Source organism: Mustela putorius, unplaced genomic scaffold (assembly GCF_011764305.1).
Source record: "Mustela putorius furo isolate JIRA1106 unplaced genomic scaffold, ASM1176430v1.1 tig00003853_pilon_pilon_pilon, whole genome shotgun sequence".
Taxonomy (NCBI): Eukaryota; Metazoa; Chordata; class Mammalia; order Carnivora; family Mustelidae; genus Mustela; species Mustela putorius.
The window spans coordinates 72,359,039-72,379,624 of NW_025422005.1; the positions used below are offsets into that span (position 1 = coordinate 72,359,039).

At 40.2% G+C, this 20,586-nt stretch overlaps 1 protein-coding gene and 1 long non-coding RNA gene across 2 annotated transcripts in view; one reads left to right on the forward strand and one right to left on the reverse strand.

Moving 5' to 3' along the window:
- Positions 1 to 3,663: 3,663 nt before the first annotated feature.
- Positions 3,664 to 19,044, reverse strand: LOC106005799. The gene is made up of 2 exons (XR_006601802.1): positions 18,899 to 19,044; positions 3,664 to 5,287 (listed from the first exon to the last, which is right to left on the reverse strand). It is a non-coding gene; the product is annotated as an uncharacterized LOC106005799 (long non-coding RNA).
- CLCA2 (chloride channel accessory 2) overlaps positions 7,934 to 20,586 on the forward strand; it is a 38,187-nt gene continuing 25,534 nt past the window's right edge. Inside the window, exons 1-6 of the mRNA XM_004752661.3 lie at positions 7,934 to 8,642; positions 9,530 to 9,667; positions 12,245 to 12,395; positions 14,874 to 14,982; positions 16,056 to 16,215; positions 18,240 to 18,467. Of these exons, the coding sequence (XP_004752718.1) occupies positions 8,457 to 8,642; positions 9,530 to 9,667; positions 12,245 to 12,395; positions 14,874 to 14,982; positions 16,056 to 16,215; positions 18,240 to 18,467 (972 nt within the window). The 5' untranslated portion in view covers positions 7,934 to 8,456. The remainder of the gene's footprint in view (positions 8,643 to 9,529; positions 9,668 to 12,244; positions 12,396 to 14,873; positions 14,983 to 16,055; positions 16,216 to 18,239; positions 18,468 to 20,586) is intronic.

A 20,586-nucleotide genomic window follows, 5' to 3' on the forward strand; every position in this document is an offset into this window, starting at 1 on the left:
CCATTAGAGACTCTTAATCTCAGGAAACAAATGGAGGGTTGCTGGGGGGGTGGTGGGGTGGGATGGGGTGGCTGGGTTATGGACATTGGGGAGGGTATGTGCTATGATGAGTGCTCTGAAATGTCTAAGCCTATACCCCTGGGGCAAATAATACATTATATGTTAATAAAAAAAATTTTTTAAGATTATTGTATTTTTAGTAACCAATTATGGCATTATATTAAAGAATTGATTGATTTTTCCTTTTTCCTAATTATGTGACTCTAAAGAGAACTTACTAAAAAAAATTACTTTCTAATAGAGAAAAAAATAAAAACAGCTATGTAGTAAAAGACATATACTGCTCTAATAATTTTTTTTTTAAGTTGCTCCCTATTCTTTTTGGAGGAGAACAGAAAAAGGCAGGAGAGAAAATACTCAAATAGGGGACAAAAAAGAATTGGTGAATAATAAGGAAAAATAAAGGAGATCAAAGATTGTCTCAGTTCAAGCAGAGCATCTATTGGGATTGTCAAACAAGTCACAGCCAAAACTCTTGATACAAATATGCAGGTTATTCAAGAAAACGGGGATCCAAGTAGGGTGCTAGGCGCTGTGGGATAGGAGAAGAACTCTGAGATCTTAGCTAGGCCCAGTGAGTTAAAGGGAAAATAGCAACTTTACAAAATTGAAATGACATGTCACAAGAAAAATAATGGTAGAAGAATAAATATTTTAACTTCCAATGTAGAGAAGAAATAGAAATGAGCTGAGGTGAATTTTGAAGACATTTGGAAAGATGAGTGTCTAAGCCAGAAGAGTCTTAAAAAAAACCCCGTTGGCCAGAATTCCTCCTGGGGAGAACACTTTATAACTGTCTGAGGTTGAAGGAGAGCATTTCCAATCTTCCCCTGCTGCTTGGTTTCTGAGTGGTGTTGAGGACTGAGGAGTGGCACGCTGGCTGCATAGGGGGCCAGGCAGGGATTTTGTCGGTGGTAGTTAGTTGGTTCCTTTCACTGCTGAAAGTAAGGAGAAGGGAGAAAGGAGGAGAAATTAAGATCCCTCGGGATAGAAAGACACTGAGACAACTGGAGGGCCAAGGATGATCCACATTTGTGGAAAATTATTTCCAGAAGGCTGATGATTTCAGTGATTGGGAAGTGCTTTGTTTTATTTTTCGGTGACACAAATCCTTCTCTAGTCCCACCTATTAACCCTTCGATAAAGTCTAAATTGTTCACAAACATGATATGTACATGTTTCTTTGGAAAACTCATAACACTGTATTTGGGACACTATAGCAAAGCACGGGAGCAGCTCGTGTGGAACTAGGAAGCGGGAATTTTAAGGAGCCAAGCGTGCAGGTAGTTGGAGAAATCGAAGAGGGGGACTTGTTTTCCACAGGTCATGGAATTGACATTCATAAAAACCAACTGTATGGAGGTCTCTGAGGAACAAGGGGGTCCCAGTTGACAACAGAAGATAACTAAACTCATAATAATGATAGTTACCATTTATGGAGCATCGGTGGACAACACATCAAGAACCACAGCTTTCTGTTATAAACTCGGACTATATTTTCATGTCATTTGTCTATGAATAGCCTCAGATTATTTTCATCTCACTGCTGCTCATTTTATTTCCTCTACTGTCAGTCAGCGTTATGCTCCACATTCCTGGACAAGCAAAACAGTCCTCGAGTTCCTCTCTTAACAAGCTTCCAAGCTGAAGGGCTTTTTATTTCACCTCGACAGCAAAAAATATTTGATGGAGAGGACAAAGGAAACTACTAGAAAGCTGAAGGAAGGCTAAAGGAAGACAAGCAAGAGTGTCGTCTGAGCTCTGTCCACTCCATTGCCTCACCTGTGTTCAGCAATAGCCCTCACTGGCTCCCGCTTCCACACTTGGCCTCCTCACAGAAAGGCAATTTGAGATTCAGATTGTATCACTCTTCTGCATCCACCATTGACTTCCCATTTCACAGATAAACTGCAGTCTTTTCCATGATCTACCAGCCTGTGTGGTCTGTACACAGGACACGGCCTCCACGCCTCAGACCCCCAGGCCCAGGGACCTGTCCCCAGCGTCTCTCACTTCAGGCCCCCTCCAGCCTCAGGGGCTTCCCACTTGCCCTTCTCTCTGCCTGAACCATTTCTCTCTCAGATGCTTGCTTGTTTCCTTCCCCACTCCCGATAATCTTACCTGAGAGGCCTTCCCCCAGCACCCGATACAAAACAACAGCCCTCACCTTCCACCCTTTTATTATTTCCTCCCCTTTACCTCATTTCTTATTTTCCATGTACTTTCATTAGATATCCCATTATGTTTGCCTGCTGTCTCTCTCCCTTTTCTCAAATATAAACTTCATTAGGACAGAATGTAAACTCCATTTCTTCACACATATCCAGCACCTAGAATGGTGGCCGAGTAGCTAGTAGAAACACGATTTTATGTTCTTAACAGCATTATTGAGGTGTATTTGACACAGTTTTATTTTTGAATAAATAACTGATTGAAAAAAGAAAACTAAAAGTTAAGGAAGTGATCCCCTGTTTAAATAAGGTTCATCCTTCGCAATGACTTGTTTGAGGCTACATTTTGGAGATCATTAAAATAATCTTACCATGGTTCCATAAGAAAATAGATTAAATTTAAGGCAGAGGCTCTGATCACAGAAAGGTGATAGTGACTTTCAAGAATCTAAAACCTACACACCTGTGCTGTTGGTTTTAAAATTTTAACTCTGAACTTTATAGCTGTTTCTTTACAAAGAATATTTAAACAATGGTGTCACCATAGAAATGCAGAATTAATGCAATGCTTTTCTCCTGAGATCTGAGGAAAGCAGAGGGCTTTCCCATTATAAAGTTAAAAAAAAAAATACACTTTCTCTTTGTCCTGTAGGAGCTGTAATCAGAAAGTAAAGCTGGGGATACACCCCAGGAGACCACTCCAAGCGTGGATCAAGGACCAGCAGCCTCAGCATCAACTGGGAGCCTGTTATACTTGCAGAATCAAGCTTGGCCTCCCTTTGACCTACAGAGTTAGAGTTTAATTTGAACAGGTGATTCTTAGGTACATTAAACTTTGAAAAGTACTACTGTAAATAACATTGGGTGCTCTGTACAGGTCAATTCTGCTTGCTGAGAGTTTTATCTGGAGATTCAGAGCCCCAGGTACCTGCCTCCTGAGGACAGAAGGGGGAGCCCTAATCCCCCAAATTCCAGGTCTTTCAACCGGTTGGAGTTGCTCCTTGTCCTTTGCAGGGCTGGCGGAGTGAAATGCATTAGAAGCAGCACAAGGAGAGGGAGGAAGACGGAAAGACCTGCTGCCCCTTGCTGGGATTGGGGCAGCAAGGGAATCTGGCAGAGCCTTAGAGGTTCACAGATGGACAGACTCAGAGCAGAAAGGAAACAGAATGGGAGACTAGGGAAGAACTATGTAGTCTTTGTGCTTCTACTTTCATTTATTGTCCTCTCAGTCTCCCTGGTTATTTTTCATCTCTTTAAAAAATTTCCACTACATGTCTGCTTTCTCTTTTTGCTCTTCCCTGGAAGATAAAGATAATAATAAGGATAATATCTTACATCCACATGATGCTATATACTATCTGGTACATAATAGATAAAAGAGTATTTTATGGAACACAATTTTATGCCCATTTTGCAAATGAGAAATATTCTATACCCTTTCTCCCATGTTCTTTATTAGATTATCATTAAAAGTAGTTCTTGTTTTCCATTCATTTTGGTAAATTTTAGAGGTTCTTTTGTTTTTTCATGCATGAAATCATCTGCACAGTTCTTGGCACAGTGAGGATGGGGAGGAGGCTTAACAGCAAGCCTAGGGAGTGAATTAAAAGAAGTAGAAGTAGAAGTGCTTCAAGTTCTGACACGGTGGTGACTCAGCAAAACTCCAGTGACTTCCCGGACTCTATCTGGACCACCCACTTCACTCACTTGCTTTGAAAATGAATGTAAGTTTGAAGAAAATGGGATAAGGGAGCCATGAAATGTGCCATCCGAGTCCTTGGCAGACTGTGCTTTATTCCGTCTCTTACTCTTTACAATTTGTCTCACTTCCATTTTGATTTATCTGATAAATGTTGCAAAACTAAAGTGATCCACAGGCTTTGTAGCCCTGCCCCATGGTGAGCTTTCCTGTTCTAAACAGGATTGCTAAAGAGACAAAACAAAAGCCTGAGAAGAAATCACTCGAAACTTCTTTGGACTCTTCAAGACGTCAGATCTCCTGACTTCTCCGATACCAACTGCATGTTTGGCTCACTCTGTGGGTTTCTGCCTGCAGACTCCCTGAAAAACAGAGAGGCCTTTGGGGCCAGGAAGAGCTGCAAATTCAGACAATGAACAAAGATGTGCTCTAGATTCTTCAGTTACTGAAATGGAATAACTCTTATTTTCTTGAAAGCAGATAAAAGCAGAGCAGATTCCTAGAATTACTACAACCTGAAATAAATGCCTGAACATTGAATTCCCATTTTTCTTCACTTTGGGTGTATTTCATTTTTTAGATATCATAAAATGCTATAGATATGAGCGGTGAATATTTGGGGAATGAAAGGATAAATTGTGGGATTTGGGGTTACAAAGTCACACTTTATCAGAAATGGACACTCACCTCAGGAACGACTTTTAAGTCCCTTAGCCAAGTCAATTTTAAGAGCTTTTTACTTTTGTCTCCTGTCAGGTTGGCCAGGTCAAAGCAGAAGGCAGAAAGAAGAGATCTTTAGCTGGCCTCGCCCCAGGCCTAGTTGCTGAGGGCAAAGCAGAAGTGGGAGAAAAGGCTTTCAGGAGTGAATGTGACACCCCAGACCTGGTCAGAGAATGGGTCAGTGACTAGAATCCGCTAGGGACAGATGATGAAAGTGGATGCCAGTCGAGTGGCCAGATCCAGGCATTGGATTCTAAACCCAAAGACGCAAAAAGCAGGTAGACAAAAATGGACATATCTCGACCTTCAGTCTAGGAGGAGCAAAACCTGAGCGTACTTGTTCAGATGAAATGGGACAAGATTGCTCCTTGTAGCTGCTCTTTATAAAGCAGCATGCCATCCCAAGCCAACATTCCGCTCCTCGTGCTACAGCAGTCATTGTAACTATTGTCATGAACAAGTGGAGAGAGGGCTCTGTGCCAGTCCTCAGCAGCCCCTCAGCCAGAGAACAACTCACACAAGTGTGCACGGTGGCAAGAAGAAACTCTTCTCTCGTCGTTGCTGGAAAGTGACTCTCTGTACCGCTTCTGGCTTTCATTTTTGAGCATATGGTTTTACTGATGCCAATAATGTTTTTCTGAAAAGCACAAGAGACTGGCATAAGAAAATAAACTGTCAAGAAAAGTTGGAAATAAAGTTCATTGTTCTGCTCAACGAATCACTGTTACAGGCAGAGCCTTCATCGTCCCCACACCTCTGGACTTCCGCTCTGCCGCATTGTGAGAGACGTAAAGAACCCCCAGGGCTGGGAACCAGCCCCCAGAGATGAGAAAGCTAAGCTGACCTGTGAACTGACAGAGTGAGTGCCTATGGCAGTCACATGGTTACCAGAGAGGTTCATTCTCCTACACACCCAGGGGGAGCACCAATACTCCAGGGCCTTCTGTTAAGTCAGAGCAAGAAGAAAACTGCTTCAGAACAGAAGAGCTGCCTTCTAGAAGAGATACTTTGAAAGCAGAGGGGAGCAGGGACGCCTGGCTGGCTCAGTCGGTTAAGCATCTGCTTTTCGCTCAGGTCATGATCCCAGGATCCTGGGATCCAGCCCTCCATTGTGCTCCCTGCTCATCATGGAGTCTGCTTCTCCCTCTGCCTCTCCTCCCCAACCCCGCTTGTGCTCTCTGTCACTCACTCACTCTCTCTCACATATTTAAAAAAATGATCTTAAAAAAATAAAGTTGGGAGGAGCATTTCCACACTATAATCCAGGGTTCTTTCGTAACTAGCTTTTATTTAGTTCATTCATTCATTCATTCAACTTCATTCATTCAACAAATATTTATTGAGAGTTTCCCGGGCGAGGTGCTAAGGAGGTAGTGCTAAAAACACACAGGGTAGAGTCCCTCGTCTCATATGCCTTTCATGGGAAGCAGAAAACCAATCACACAAAATGAATGTGAAACCGTGACCATGATCATAGTTCAAAGGAGAGGTACGCGATGCTATAGCATGAAAGAAGGGATTTGACCTAGTTAGGAAGCTCAGCTCAGGCTCCAGACCAGAACTGGAATTTGAAGGATAAACAAGTGAAAAGAAGTCCTAGGAGAGGTTCCAAGCAGAAGGATAGCCAGAGGAAAATTTCCATCACTGTCCCTCAATGTTGAAGCTCTACATTTCTAATAAAGCTCACTTTATTTCCAGTTCCCTGGGAAAACAAGACAATGTGATATCGCGAAAAACAATGGAAATGGGAACCTATGGGTCTCATTCTAGCATTATGATGATGCTCACACAACCTTGAACAAGTTACTTAGATTTTTTGAGCCTTAGTTTTTTCACCCATAAAATAAGCATGATAAAAGTCATCACACAATAGTTTCTTTCACCGTTGCCTCATTTTCAGTCTTCCTAAGACTCAGAGGCTTCACTGAAAAAGAGAAGAGTTATGCCCGAATCATAGAATTGACATTTGAATGGGGTCCTTTGTAAACTCTAAAGCATTAGGTTGTTATCAGGTAGTATTAAGCCCATACTCCTTGAAAAGCCCTGGAATGAGAGTACAGGAAAAGGAGAGAAAGTACTCACCAATTTTGCACCGAAGCTCAGAGTCCAAATGTAAAGACTCACAAACCTCCTGGCTGGCTCGCCAAAAATGATGAAGTCCCAGAACCTAAGTCAGGTTCGGTGGGGTGAGGAGGTTCGGAGCCGACGACTAAAGAAAGAATTCTTAAGACGTCGTTGGTGCAAAATGGTGGTTTATTAAAGCACGGGGAGCAGGAGGCTGGCTGAGGACAAAGCAAAAGCTGGCGCCTTGCACCCCCCCCCTTCATCCGCTCCCCTCCATAGGTGTAGCATTCCTCAGGCACCCCTGACTGCCATAAAATGATAAATAGTTAACTTGCAGAGATCACAATCCTACATAAGACAGGAGTCTCCCTTGGTTTGCAAATGTCCTTGAGATTACAACAAAGAAGTTACCTTATCAATAGCCCAATTTCCAAAGACACAGAACTCAGTTTCTCAAGCCTAATGTCACCCTCCCCTCCATAAAAAAACCGAAGGAGGTGGAGGTAGAAGGAAAAGTAAATAAAGTTAAATTTCTTCAAAACCTAAATCTCATTAACAAGGATGCTTGATAGCAGGAATGTAACATTCCACCAGACTTCCAATTGTCTTTACTTGATAGCAACTAAGCCTTCAATATCCTGATAGTATTCTTTGCCCCAATAGCCCTTCTGAGCACCCCTTTGTCCTCACCTACCCAACTCCTGTGTATATAACCAACCACTCCTCACAACCCGGGGCAGCAGCTCTTCCTGCCCACGGGTCCTGTCCCAGTGCTTTAATAAACCACCATTTTGCACCAACGACGTCTTAAGAATTCTTTCTTTAGTCGTCGGCTCTGAACCTCCTCACCCCACCGAACCTGACTTAGGTTCTGGGACTTCATCATTTTCACTCCTAAAATATTTGTGACGCCTACTGTGTACCAGACCCTGTGATAGATCCTTCGAAAATGGAAGGTAGACTGAGGCACAGCCTTGCCCTCAGGAGAGAGGGGCTGAAGGAGAAATTTATTCTTTCCCCTGGTCCAGCAAGAAGATGCAGCGAGAGGAGAGGGAAAGGCGTCTGTGGTCTGCCCAGGCATCTAAGTTTCTGGCACTTGGCCCTTCCTGGGGGACATGTGATACCTTCCCCTCCGCCATCAGCTGAGAGTTTGCCCAGATAACCTGACCCAAGGGCCCCAGGGACAGGGCTGCAGGATAGATTTCCAAATATTCCGAAGAAGCAGACAAGGGAATCTTACAACAAACAAAAAATGAGGTGAGTGAAGTAGAAAATCAGTAGAAGCCAGAGTGCAGCTGACAGATGGAGGAGGTTGTCAAGGATGAGGAGAGAGAAGACTCACGACAGATTTCTGTCTTTCCACTGAAAGTGGAGTGAACAATCCAGATTCTCTGATTTTTCAGCCCAGCCAGCCAGGCTTCCCTCTTTCAAGCTCCTTTTGTCTTATTTCCCTCTTCCTTCTGAAAAAGATATACTGAATAAGGAGTAATTTCTTGCTCAACCGTGATTCAAAAGGAAGCTCAGCCACAGAACAGGCAAGTGTGGTGTTGCCTAGAGGAAAAGGACATGTAGAGGCAGGTCTCAGAGAGATCCACCCAGGTTTTGCAAAAAAAAGGCACCTCCTTCACCACAAGGTCTAAGACCTTCCAAGTTCAGGAAGAAAGTATCAGCTCCCCCATGAACAAACTGGTGCAATGTACCCAGTAGGACCAGTGTGAGTGAACTGGAGGCTTCTCTACAACATGACCAATATGGACAACATGGGCCCCCTTGGCAGCCTGAAGTTTGTGACTCTCCTGGTGGCTCTAATTCCAGAACTGCTATTCCTGGGAGCTGGAGTGCAGCTTCAAGACAATGGGTATGATGGATTACTCGTTGCAATCAATCCTCAGGTATCCGAAGATCAGAATCTCATCCCAAACATTAAGGTAAGTGACAGGGGTGAAATCAATACCATTATCCCATTAGAACAGGATTGTAGCTTTCTTTAAAGAGCTAACAACCTTACCTGGTCTGTATTGAGATAGTAAAGAGATCAGCATTTCTTTTAAGCACCAAAAATTATAATCATGATCCAGCCAGTTTGTTCACTTAATTATGCGTAGTCTTGGCTCAGAGTGTTGAGCTAGCCCTCCTTGATTTGTTCTTTCTGGTTACTACTGCTTTTAGCTATTTTTGTTTTCCTAACATGACTGTTTTTGGGGTAGCAACTTAAAAAAAAATAACCTATTGTGGTAACAAAGACCAGATGTTTGACTGATGAATAAGCACAATTGTGCTTATTAAAATCAAGTTGTTGAATTCCATCCTGAGGCGGAGAATTCTCAGACAGAAAGAGAGTCTGGGTGGAGTGCTGAAGAGCAAAATTCTTTTCACCTGAATGTTCTGTAAAGTAATTGACTATTTTCCCCTCAGTGTGGTGGAGGAGGGTCTTAGCTCCCTTACTTAAGATCCTCCCGTTGGTATTGCTTTAGAGAAATCAGTGTCATCATAAGGTGTGGTCTTGAACATGCCCACAGGAAGGATATGAAAGGGATTTGTTTGGTAAAAGCTTAGATCTCTTTCACAAAACTGGGAAAAACTACATAGGCAAACCCAGACTCACTGTTAGTGTCCTAAAATCTCTTCCTGTTAACCATTTGAGGTTTATTTTACTCCCAAGTTTTCCCATAGTCTAAGGCCATCTCTGAAAGAAATGGGCTGCTTTAAAATATTTTCATTATTCTTTACTGCTACTTGCTCAAGTATAATCAGAAAACCAAAACATGAAAGATATACAAGTGCCAAGATAAGCTTTTCTTCTGTTTGATTATAGGAAATGATAACTGAAGCTTCTTTTTACCTATTCAATGCTACCAAGAGAAGAGTGTTTTTCAGAAATGTAAAGATTTTAATACCTGCCACATGGAAAGCTAATAATTACAGCAAAGTAAAACAAGAATTATATGAAAAGGTAAGAATTCAGGGTTTTCTTAAATGAGCTTAACTCCAGAAAAAAACAACCAAGGTATGCTCTGTTTAAACTTTAATTGTGAGAACTTAAGCAAAAACAAGACATTGATATTAACACACAACTAGTATTGGGAAGATTGTTATCCCAAGATACATGGAAATATAATAAATGAGTACAGATTATGGAACAAAAAATAAGCGAATGCCATTGTCTAAGTAGCCTCTCAGAAGGCCTCTTTCCTTTTTAGTCCTTTCTGAAATGTTTCCTTACTGACCAAAAGCTGGTTTTATCCTACTGCGTATGAACTGTGCAGGGAACAATTCCAATTATGACTACCTTCTTCTCCCATCCTGTCAGGGGCAGTAGACATGCATGTCCAGACAGAAATGTAAGCTATAAAATATGACTGACTTCTCCTGCCAGAGTGTAAATTAGCAGAATTTCACAGGAACCCACGTCCAGGACACGGTTTTTGAGGAGTGTGGTGATAAGACGGAAGGCAGAAAGGGGGAAGGGGAGGAGTGGCTGCTTTTTCTTTTCCAATCAAAAAGAACTTAACCTTCGAAGGACTCTCATAAGCTGCAGGTTAAGCATCCATGATTATGTCTGCGCGCTATAAACAAATGTCGAATACATTTGGCAAATGACTGTTTGAAGTTACTGTGAACAAGAATCCAGGCAGCTAGCAGAAGGGGCAGGAACAGACTGGAGTCTCCACGCGGGGACTCAGTCTCAGAACCTGAGATCATGACCTGAGGCGAGTCAGATGTTTAGTAGACTGAGCCACCTTGGCGCCCCAGAGAGAGCCAGTGTTTAAGCTTTCACTTAGCACCAGGCAGTCTACATATGTTGTTTAGTTTTTACACACCTTAAAATTAGTGGCTATCACAAATTATTACCATAAGTTAGGAAACAGAAGCTCAAATAAAGTAAGGATTTTGTCCCAAACAGTTAGTAAATTACAGAGCCACAATTTTGATCTACACATATTTCCTTCCCAAACCCATGCTCTTTGCACCAAGCTATGCCGTCTCTAGTTATCTATATAGATAGTATTAATCAATTTGACCTTCCATGAAACAAAGATGTATTGGAGACAACTAGCATCAAAACCAGGTCATACTCCTGATCCTAATGGAGGGCTGAGAAATGAATAATTAAAATAAAAATGAGAATATTACTGAACTGAAAGATTAAAAGAAAGAATAATCATTTAGTGATATTTTTATACCTGTTGGATACTGATTTCTTTAGCCTCAAATGTCAATTAAGCAAACAGTGAACTATCATTATCTACAGGGGCCATGCTAGGCACTATAGAGGACCCAAGGACAAGCAAGGTGACTCCTGTCCCTGTGAATCCACAGTCAAATGCAGGTAGGAAGCAGGAGAGGGGAGGGAGAGGTAGAAAAAGTGGGTAAGAGCTGTATTACTATGGATTATAATAGAACAAAGCCCAAACAATCTCTGAGTACTCCATGCCCAGCAAAGCTCTCCTTGCTTTTAGCTTCAGGACAAATTTCCAGACATAGAAATGAGGTTTTGTCCGTGTGAAAACTATCCAAGGGCATGACATCTGTAGCCCTTTTGTAGGTGTTGCTTTGCAAAGCCCCAGACTTGAGTTCTTATCTTTTGAAAACTAAATGTTAATTATTATAAAAGTAATTCATGCTCATTGCAAAAACAAATCAAACACTGTAGAAATAATGGAAAATAAATATGAGAACATTTCCTTCCTCTGCTCTGGGGTGTGCACACACACACATAAAACAGTACACATATGGTACAGATAGTGATCGTGTGATGTGTATTTATAGGATCATATTAGATCTATAATTCTAAAATCAGCTTAGCTTAAAAAAAGTTAAGGACATAACTTCTAATGGTAAGTCTTGAAACAACATGTTTGTTTCTTCCTAGAAATAAAAGAAACAATGTTGTATATAAAATTGTATTCTCTAGATAGTTATTTGAATAGATATTTTCTTTGGTTTTGGCAATAATTGTTGAAATGGTCGGGGTACAAGATGAAATATAACTTCATTCCAATGATTGTACTGCTGATCTAATTGATACTGGGAATGAAAGGGTATGGCTTAAAACAAACACAACTTATTATCCCATACTGGTGAAGTAACCCACAGAAAGCTTTCACAACAGGCTGTGACACTTTACAGATCAGTCTGAATGACATTCATGGCTCTTAACATTTACTCAAATATTTTTATTATATTTTATAGGGTTTTATAATGTCAGAATTTCACAGTGTGGACTTTTGAGAAAATCCTAATCTGGAAAATGGAAAGGTCAAACTCCATGGAAAGTTGCCAAGCTTTTAAAATATAGATATTTTGAAAGTGCCAAATAATTTTACCGATATTTAGTTGTGCATGCATTTTAAACTCCACTTATAAGACATACCTTTTAAAAAATGTTATCAAATTGGAATACAATTCATACAGTAAAATGCACAGATCATAAAAGTACAGTTTAAAGTGTTTTAACTAATGTATATGTTTATGTCACCAACATCACAGTTGGGATATAGAGTATTATAAAGCATTTCTTTTCATTTAGGCAAATGTCAGAGTGACTGACCGGTATGGGGCACATGGAGATGACCCATACACACTACAATATAGAGGTTGTGGAGAAGAGGGAAAATACATTCATTTCACATCTAACTTTCTCCTAAATGATGACTTAATAGCTGGCTATGGACCACGAGGTAAGTGTGATCAATCCAGAAACAGACATAGGACAAAACTATTTACAATATTCTGTGCTTGGTGCTTGGTGTTGAAAAGCAACTCAAAGAACCTGAAACTTGCTCAGGACTTACCATCTGGATGGGGAGAGATAGGATACGTGTCCTTGAAAAGATATAAGAAACAAAGTGAGCCAGAAAAAAGCTGGACACCAGCGTAGTGGCCTAGACAGTGAGTGCTGTAGGAATTCAGCAGAAGGAGAGAACCTTTTGCCTTAAGGGTGCTCAGAAAGGCCCTCACAAAGGAGACACTCTCCAAGGTTAATGTCATGCTGGTAAATGGAACCATGAGAGAGAAAAGGGCAAAGAGTATGAATAAACAGTGGCAGCAGAAGAATCCAGAGCATGTTTGAGGGACAGGAGCAGTAGCCACTCTAATGGTGCAAAGTGACTGTGAGTAGTGAAGCAGTGGAAGAAATGGATGAAGTGCATGGGGGGATAGGGATAGGGGGATGGGGAGCCTCGACTGCCCACGTTAGCTCCACACCACTGAAGGTTTATGAGCACAGGAGTGAAATCAACATAGCAGTGTTCTCAGAAGATGAATCCGGCTGTATAATAATGATAATCTGGCTCCCTCAAATCAATGAGAGGGAAAGTGAATATCAGGAGAATTATTGGAAGTCCAGGCAGGAAATGAAGACTTGAGTAAGAATAGGAGCAGTGAGGTCAGGATAGGAAAGAGTATTAAGAAAACAAGAACTTTCTATGTGCCCTGTGTTGTGCTATTTGTTTTTCAAATGTTGTTTTATTTAATCCTAATAACTCTAAGTGATGGGAGATATTCCAGAGGGGAAAAAAGAGAAATAGAGGTCTGACTGCTACAGAGTGAAAGGCAAGTTGATTGAGAGGAGCAGCCGGTTGTCCTGGTGGGAAGACCCAGCTCGCGGTGGGTTTGGATGGCTGGAGTTTTGAAGAGAACGCAGGGTTATAGATTTAGGGACTGGTGTTTAGTGGATGAGATCTGAGGGGAAAACTGTCCAGAGAATAGATCAACAGGTCCAGGGCTAACTATCCCATGCTTAATTTTTTGTTTCTGATTTTAACAGAAGTAATGCCTTTCAAATGATGTTTTCACTTAACTCCATTTAAATCTAAATAGATGTTATTATCCTCTGTATGACTGGCGGGAACTGGGGCACCACTCTGTATAAAACACACTTAAAAAAAAATTTCCCTGTAACTATGAGGTGCTGCTCTTCACCAGCACTTATAAATTCCCTGAGTAGGAACAAACTTTCCCTTAATACCTTCGGCTTAGCTCCCTCCCTTCCTTTGTCCTCAAACTTGAGCAACACCTGCAGCCTCAGTCAGCTCTTCAAACACTTCCTGGTTTGAAGTGAAAAAAGGAAAAATGCACTTCTGGCAGAGAGTTAGTCCCAAAAGCTTCTCCTGGGGACTGGTTTTGATTGGAACACGGAAGGATATCCAAGATTTAGAGAAGTAGAGATAAAGATATAAAGGATTTGAAGCTGAGGATGGGGGTTTCCGTGAGCCAAGAGTTGGAGACAAATACAATCATGGAGAATCAGAGATAAAATAAAAGAGAACTGACTGTCCAGGCTAGAGTGGAGGCTTATGATCTTTTTTACTACTTCAACCTTCTCTGGCCCCAGGGTTTTAATCATTGCTCTAGAGAGGAGGATTACTTACAAGGAAAAAGTAGATATGCTTGGATAACACAGACTAAAGAAGAGGAAAACTTTATTTGCTTGTTTGGTATTTTAGTCTGTTTGGGCTGCTATAACAATATCACAGATTGAGTGCCTTATACACCACAGAAACTTATTTCACACAGTCCTGGAGGCTGGGAAGTCCAAGATCGAGGTACTGGCAGATTTGGGGTCTAGTACCTACTTCCTGGTACATAGACAGCCATCTCCTCTCTGCGTCCTTACTTGATAGGAAGAGGAGGGAGCTCTCTGGGGTCTCTTTATAAGGACACTAATCCCATTCATGAGGGCTCCAACGTTGTGACCTAATCTTTTCTCAAAGGCCCCATTTCCTAATACTATCACATGAGGCATTAGGATTTCAACATAGGAATTTGGGCAGGGGAGGCGGATAATAGGCATTCAGTCCACTGTACTTAGATAAGCTTCTTTCTCTTCCCACAGTCCTGAAATGGTAGGCCTGTAAGAAGCTAAACAGAAATGTGTTAGGCAGCTTCACTGAGGAAATGAGACAATGTGGGGCTCATCACTAGTTTCAGGTATTTACATTTACAGGACTAAATATATTTTCAGAGTGCCTCATTTATGAGGGTAGAGGGTAAAGCAGGAGATGGGAATGAAAGGTGAGGAAGTGAAAAGTCAGAGAGAATTACACTTCAAGCCTTTATAGTGAGTATATATAGTCAAGTGATGTTACATCTTCACTAGTTAGCAAAGCCCACCGCTGAGATTTCAGGAACACAAAACCAAAGTCTCTCTTCCACAGGTAGAGTATTTGTCCATGAATGGGCCCATCTCCGTTGGGGTGTGTTCGATGAATACAATGATGAGAAACCTTTCTACATAAATGGGCAAAATCAAATTAAAGTAACAAGGTTGGTACTTTTCCTCATGTTTAAAATTCATTGTTTATTTTTTTAACTTTAAAACAAAGTTGATAATGGTAGCTAAAACCTAACTGACAAGGAGGAGATCCTTTCATTTTTAAACTTTTAAATTTTATTTCATTTTTTAATAAAGTTGGTAAATATTTATGGTTCAAATATGAGAACACTATAAAAAGCTATACTCTAAGATATTTTTTCCCACCGTTGTCTTTACCCTGTTCCTCTCATGCCCTCTAGGTAACCATTTTTATTAGTTTCTTGTTTATTTTTTAAGTATTTCTTCAGGAAAATCCAAATAAATATGAATATATACTTTTTTCATTCTTTTTTTTCTTAAAAATAATTGCTTAGTGTCCCACTGTGTGGATGTACCATCTCACTCATTTTCAACCAGTCTCCTATTGTTGGACACGTGGGTTGTTACCAGTTTTTTATTACCAATAACACTGCAGGTCATAACGCTATATATTATTTTTCATGTATGCAGGCAGATCTATATATCTATTGAATAACTTCCAAGAATTACTGGATCAAAATGTACCCACAGCTGTAATTTTGGTAGATACTGAGCAATTAATTATCAGTTGATCATCAATGGGAAGATACTTCTCTTCTAAACGTTGTATAGGCCTTCACTCCCATTAGTAGGATTTGAGTTTGCTTATTTAGGAAGGAAACCTTTTAAATATCATCATTACATGTTCATTCTCTTCTGCTCTGATGTCAGATGGCAATGAGCTCAAAGAAGCTGTGACTCAGGATACTGTCACTTGTGCTCCTCCTGGGGACTCCAAAAGTTCCTGCTGATTTCCTGGCATCTTTTCCTTTGACCCTGTTTAGCTGGTAAAACCCTTGGCAATAGAGAATTCCTCATCCAGATCAAATGCTTTAAAACACAATGGAGTGCATATCTAAATTAATGAACTTTCTTAGAGCAGTTTTTAAAATGTTTTAATGTGTATCTAGCAAGCTACAAGCCTTGAAACAAATTATTACATAAGCTAATGAAGAAGAAACATAAGTATTTCTGAAATAGACCCAATTTCTCTTTCTATTTTTAGGTGTTCCTCTGACATCGCAGGCATTTTTGTATGTGAAAAAGGCCCTTGCCCCCAAGAAAACTGTATTATTAGTAAACTTTTCAAAGAAGGATGTATGTTCATATACAACAGCACCCAAAATTCAACTGCATCAATAATGTTCATGCAAAGTTTATCTTCTGTAAGTATGGCCTTGGAATGACAAACTCCTACAATATGCCATCTCTTCCCTAGATGGACTCATATATTTGAAGTATTTAAACAAAAAGGCAATTAAGATTCACTAAATTTTAGATCTTGGGGAACTTAGAGTTCATCTAGTTTTTATTTCACAGCTAAAACAAAGAAAGCCCCAAAAGATGACCCCCCCCAAAAAAAAATTCCTTTAGAAAAGTGATTATTTGCTTTCTAGGGAAGGTGATTTAACAAGACAGCTCTGGAGACTTCAAAATAAATTGCTCATCTGGTAGTATTGAGGAAAAATGTATTGAGTCACTAAGAGTGATATAATACATGATTATATTTCTCTCATTTGAAGTAACAAACCATTTTCCAGCCTCCACCAAAATGAAAGAAGAAGAACAAGTACAAATCACTCTTATTTTAATTGTTTCCTAATTCTCTTTCCCTTGTTTTGCATAGTACAGAAATTAAAAAGGAAAACCAGGTCTTATCAAGAGAAATCAACTAACCCTTAGCTTTGCAGGTTCAGAAACTCAACCTTGTCAGTATCCTGCATTGGCAAGAGACTAGTATATGGATCTAGAACACACTTTTTACATTATTACTTAAAAATCGTACTCTGTCATGGGGATCCAATACTTGCATTCTCTAGCCAGTTCATTTTTTCTCTGAAGGAAGCACCATGAAAAAGCCAAATTCTCACCAGAAGCCTGCTTGGAGGGAATGGAATCAGAAAGGAGGGAGACTGATGCAGAGGCTTACTGGCATCAGTCTTCATGACCTGATCTAGCCATCCGTTCTCACAAAGATCTAAAACTCATGTCTGTGCATCATCTCCCCTCCACGGTGCTGGGAGCGCATGAACACAAGCGTCTGAAGTTTTCTGTTTCCACGGCTGACCAATGTCCATTAGATTGATGCATTCTTTTCTTTAAATACCTTTTCTTCTTCAGTCTGGTTTAGTCAAGGCTACAAGTCATTCTGTCATTTTAAAGTGATTTTTCATATTTGTCTGATCCATTATGTTTTTAATTTCTAGCTTTAATATTGGAAGCCAACTTAAGTATTTCATCCACACTATGCACGATCCTTTGAAAGACCTAATCATTAATAACCCATCAAAAAAATTTCACAGTCCTCTAACCATAGTCACAAAAGAGAGAAAAGAGTCAAAAACAAACAAATAACAAAACCCAAAATGGGTTATATTCTCATCTCCCCATGCTACTGAGAAAACCATGTCCTTGAGCAAGTATCAACCTTCTGGAGCTTTAGCTTCCTTTTCTGTGAAGTTAGAGATGGGACCAGCAAGGTTTGTTCTAGCTCTAAGCTCCCATGGCTCTGCTAGCAGGAAGTACCTACTCTGCAGGAATACAGCCACTGAGAATAGGCGGTAACATTACTTTGCAATGCAAACCATACTTTAAAAAAGGGTGGCATATGTTTGGTATTATTAATTGATTTTATCTCTATTTCCAAATGGGGAGAAAGATCAGGAAGTAGGTTTAAGTTGGGGTTTTTTCCCCTTATCCTATTCTTACAGAGACCAATATTTGAACTAGATCAATTTATGTTGACTGATCAATAAATAAAGGCACAGGTGGGCCATTAACTATAGTTCCAAGGAATAGGCTGACCCAGATAACATCTTGTAGAGTGTTTTCTTTAACACACTATCATACTAACAGAGGTGGAAGATTGTTTTGTTTCCTTAAGACTAAGATATATATACACGGTCTGCTCTCTGTTTTCCAAGTGCAAACAGACTATAATTTAGACTGATCCCAAGTACCACAAAGGTGCCAATGTTTCAAGCAAAGGTTGTGAAGGTATATTTGTAAACTCACTGTCTTTCTTGAAGTGATAAAGGACTGCTATAGCACTGCTGATATCTCATGTTTCAGCTTACCATGCCTGTTTAACTTTAGTTGCTTGAGAAGAATTATGTCTAATATGAAAGGAGTGTCTTTATTCTCTGATAGAGAATATTCTTTCTCTGATAGAGAATTATTCTTTTTCTAGGTGGTTGAATTCTGTAATGCACGTACCCACAACCAGGAAGCTCCAAACCTACAGAACCAAATGTGCAGCCTCAGAAGTGCGTGGGATGTAATCACAGACTCTGCTGACTTTAACCACAGCTTTCCCATGAATGGGACTGAGCTTCCGCCTCCTCCTGTGTTCTCCCTTGTTCAGGCTGGTAACAAAGTGGTGTGTCTAGTCCTAGATGTGTCCAGTAAGATGGCAGAGGTAATAATTTGAACCAAAATGACTGTAAGCCATTCTTGTTGGGGTTTTTTTGTTTTCTTTTTTTCTTTAATTCTTTTCATTTTCAGAGGTTAAGGGCAGAAGAGGAGAGGCCAAAGGTATGGAATTGTCATGCATTTCATCTTTTCTTGGGGACAGGAGGAACAAATTTAGAATGTAGGCCAGAAATTGAGATAAGGCAGATAAATGAAACCCACAGATAATCCCTAGCCCTGATTTTTTGCTACTAATTGAAACTTTTTTCCAACCAAGACCCTTTTACAAAACTCTGACGTGTAAGAGAATCTCTTGTCTGGCCATATTTTGCTCACTGGTACACAACCCTTGCTGAGGTAAGAAATGGTGAGTTTGCAAAGAGTGTACATATCCACTGTGTGTGTATTTTCCATGTCACCATGAATAGAAAACCATACCTCAGTCATGCAGGAAGCTCACAGCCTTCCAGAAAACCACTTCTGAAAACCCAGCACTCTCAGATAATGGTTAAAATTTTAGTCTCTCCTGGCTTCTTCACTTGCTGTCTATAATCAGGAGCAAAATAATCTTCCTGAACTGTTCTCTCATCTGTAAAATAGGGAGTATAATACCTACTTTTAGTGTTGTAACAGAATCAGCTTATACTAGTTCACTAGAGTCAACTGTTAAATTTTAGGAAATTTGCAAGCCAGTAGTTAAATATAGACATTATTAAAAATTAAACTCTGTAGATTTAGAGTTAAGTAACATATATTTTTTAAAAAACATAATACATGCTTAAAACTCATTACTTCCTGATTATTTTCCTACTATTTTTTACTGTTATCTATGACCAGAGTCAGTAAATAACAGTTCATGGGCCAAATTTGGCCCACCGCCTGTTTTTGCATAGCCCGTAGGCTACAAATGGATTTGCCCTTTAAATGGCTTAGAAAAAAATCAAGAAAGTAATAATATTCCATGATATGTGAATAAATTACATGAATTTCAAATTCCAGTGTCCATCAATAAAACTGTATTGGAACACAGCAACACTCATTTATTTTCATCTTATCTCTGGCCACTTCAATGCTAAAACAGCAGAGTTGAGTAGTTGCAACAGAGACCATATGGCCCACCAAGCCTAAAACCTTTAACTTTCTGTCACTTTTCTGAAAATGTCTGGTGATCTCTGATCTATGCTCTTAAGATTATTTCTGGCCTGTTGTATATGTATGGTCTACTACTACACATCTCTTCCCCAACTCTGACTTCAGTGATGTCACAGTGACAGCTTGAAATCAGCCATGGTGGGAATATTTGCCCCACAGAAATTGTCAATTGCAACAAAGTCTCTCTCTTCTCTCTTTCTTTTGCCAGAAATCCAGTTTTTTAAAATACATTTTCCAGCATACCACCATCTACTTCATAAAGCTGCTGAGGGGGAATAAATGAGAAAATGAATATGAAGGTTTTGGTTCAGAAATGGTAGTTATTATTTTATTATAGTACTTATCCTAAGGAAGAGTTTATCCTCTTGTATTCTCTAGATCAACAGTCCCAGAAAATTTGCCTTTCTTGACTTGTTTCTGAAATATTAGGAGCTCCACTAATACATTCAGCATATGGATAGTTTTGTAATCCTGCTTGCCTGCAGTCGACTAGGGCATCATCTTTTAAAATATGGTCTCAGGGTAATTTATATTGGCTAGCTGCCTCTATTGAGGAAGAATAAGTACAGCGAAAGTGATCATTTTATTTGAGAGAAGACGTAAAGGAAGCAGAAGAGAAATAAGCCTAAAGTCATAGCAAAACAAGCTTCCTTCCCTTTTCCTGCCAATATTGTACTTGAACCAACATGGCCATTCATTCATTAGGTGCCTGTACTGTTCTGGCTTGGGGGATGCAAAGATGACAGAACATAGTCTCTGCTTCAAAATGCTCACAGTTTGGGGCACCTGGGTGGCTCATCTGGTTAAGTGTCTGTTCATTTCAGCTCAGGTCGTGATCTTAGGGTCATCAGATGGAGCCCCACAACAGGCTCCATTCTCATCAGGAAATCTGCTTGAGATTCTTTCCCTCTGTCCCACCCCCCCTACTCTCTCTCTCAAATAATCAAGTCTTTTAAAAATGCTCACAATCTAAT